The sequence below is a fragment of the Geospiza fortis genome, unplaced genomic scaffold (assembly GCF_000277835.1).
Source record: "Geospiza fortis unplaced genomic scaffold, GeoFor_1.0 scaffold425, whole genome shotgun sequence".
Lineage (NCBI taxonomy): Eukaryota > Metazoa > Chordata > Aves > Passeriformes > Thraupidae > Geospiza > Geospiza fortis.
The window spans coordinates 223,132-224,530 of record NW_005054387.1 but is presented as its reverse complement, the minus strand read 5'-3'; the positions used below and the strand labels follow the sequence as shown (position 1 = coordinate 224,530).

General features: G+C 46.7%; 1 protein-coding gene across 1 annotated transcript in view; it reads right to left on the bottom strand.

Moving 5' to 3' along the window:
- Nucleotides 1-1,251: 1,251 nt before the first annotated feature.
- Nucleotides 1,252-1,399, bottom strand: part of LOC102044144 (3 beta-hydroxysteroid dehydrogenase type 7-like) — a 15,470-nt gene continuing 15,322 nt past the window's right edge. The window contains 1 exon segment of the mRNA XM_005425443.1: nucleotides 1,252-1,399. This exon segment is cut by the window's right edge and continues 10 nt beyond it. Within this exon segment, the coding sequence (XP_005425500.1) occupies nucleotides 1,252-1,399 (148 nt within the window).

The window sequence follows — 1,399 nt, the reverse complement described above, 5'->3', positions numbered from 1 at the left end:
TAGAGAAGCTGATAAACTGATAGAAACCACAGTTTTGCTGTGAATCTCCTGGAAGTGCCCGCCCCATCTGTGTGAGGAAAATATCATCTGTGAAATGCTGCTCCCAGATGGGCTGTGCAGCTCCAGTGCCATGCAAGGAGTTGAAATGACCTCTTCCTCCTGGAGTTCAAACGTTATTTAGCATAAATGCAGCCCCTAAGGCCTTCACTTGATGTTGCTCTCTGCCAGCACAGCAGCTGAACTTGGACTTTAATCTGCTTTGTTTTGCCATTGGAGAGCTCTGTGGTAAGAGATTTGGAGTTACAAACTACATGAATTCCACCTTTAAGGTTGTAGACATCACTTCTCCATCCATACAATTAAAGGTAAATCAGCCTATGCCTTGTTAGGACAAAAGATCAGGGACTTTTCTTTTAGAGGGATAATATTTTGAAATAGATATTCAATATTCCACATGTAAAGAGTAACAGGAAGCATCTTGCAAAAGGCAGTTTTGGAAAAGGGATTTTTTTTTCTTTTTCTTTTTATTAAACCCTAAAACAGAGCAAGAACCTGCTGGGTTTTACTTGTCCTCCCCAAAACTATCACTGAAGAGCCCTTCAGTGTCTGAGCCAGGTAGAACCACCCCACCAAATGTCCAAGACCATGGCTCCCAGGCTGTGGAACAAAACTGGTTCACTGATTTTACCAACAAGGTGTTTTTTGGGCACCATCTCCCAGCTGAGCCTGTTCTCTCTTGTTCCCACAAGTGTCTGTGCAGTGGTGGCACCATGGCAATGAGGGAGGCCAGCAAGTCCTGTGTGTGTGCAGGGAAGGTTTCAAATGCCCATGGGACACAAATTAGCTGAGATTTTGGCATGGCAAGGCTATCACATCTTGCAGCCTGTGAGTTTTTCTCCTTCTCTGCTTCTGTACCAGGATTTCTGTGTTTGCAAAGCTCCTGCCAAAGGTCTGTGCAGGTTGTGAAGCTCCCTTCCCTGCACCAAGGGAAATACAGGTTAGATATTAGGAAAAAGTTTTTACAGAAAGAGTGATAAAGTTCTGGAATGGCTGCCCAGGGAGGTGGTGGAGTCATCTTCCCTGGGTGTGTTTAACAAAGCCTGGATGTGGCACTGGGTGCCAGGGTTTAGTGAGGGGTTGGGGCTGGGTTGGACTCGATGATCTTGAAGGTCTCTTCCAACCCAGTGATTCTGTGAATTTAGATAAAACCTGCTGCTGTGATAAGCAACCTCCTTACCCCAAAAGTGCTGTTCAGTTCTTCTTTTCATGCAGCTGGGGGGGTCCCAGGCTCCCTGCAGCTGCTTTCAGCCACTGTGCAGTCCTGAGCCTGCTCTCCTGCCACGTGAAGAGGGGCTTGTACCCAAAATGCCTGGAGGCCTTGTCTGTCTCAAAGGAGAAG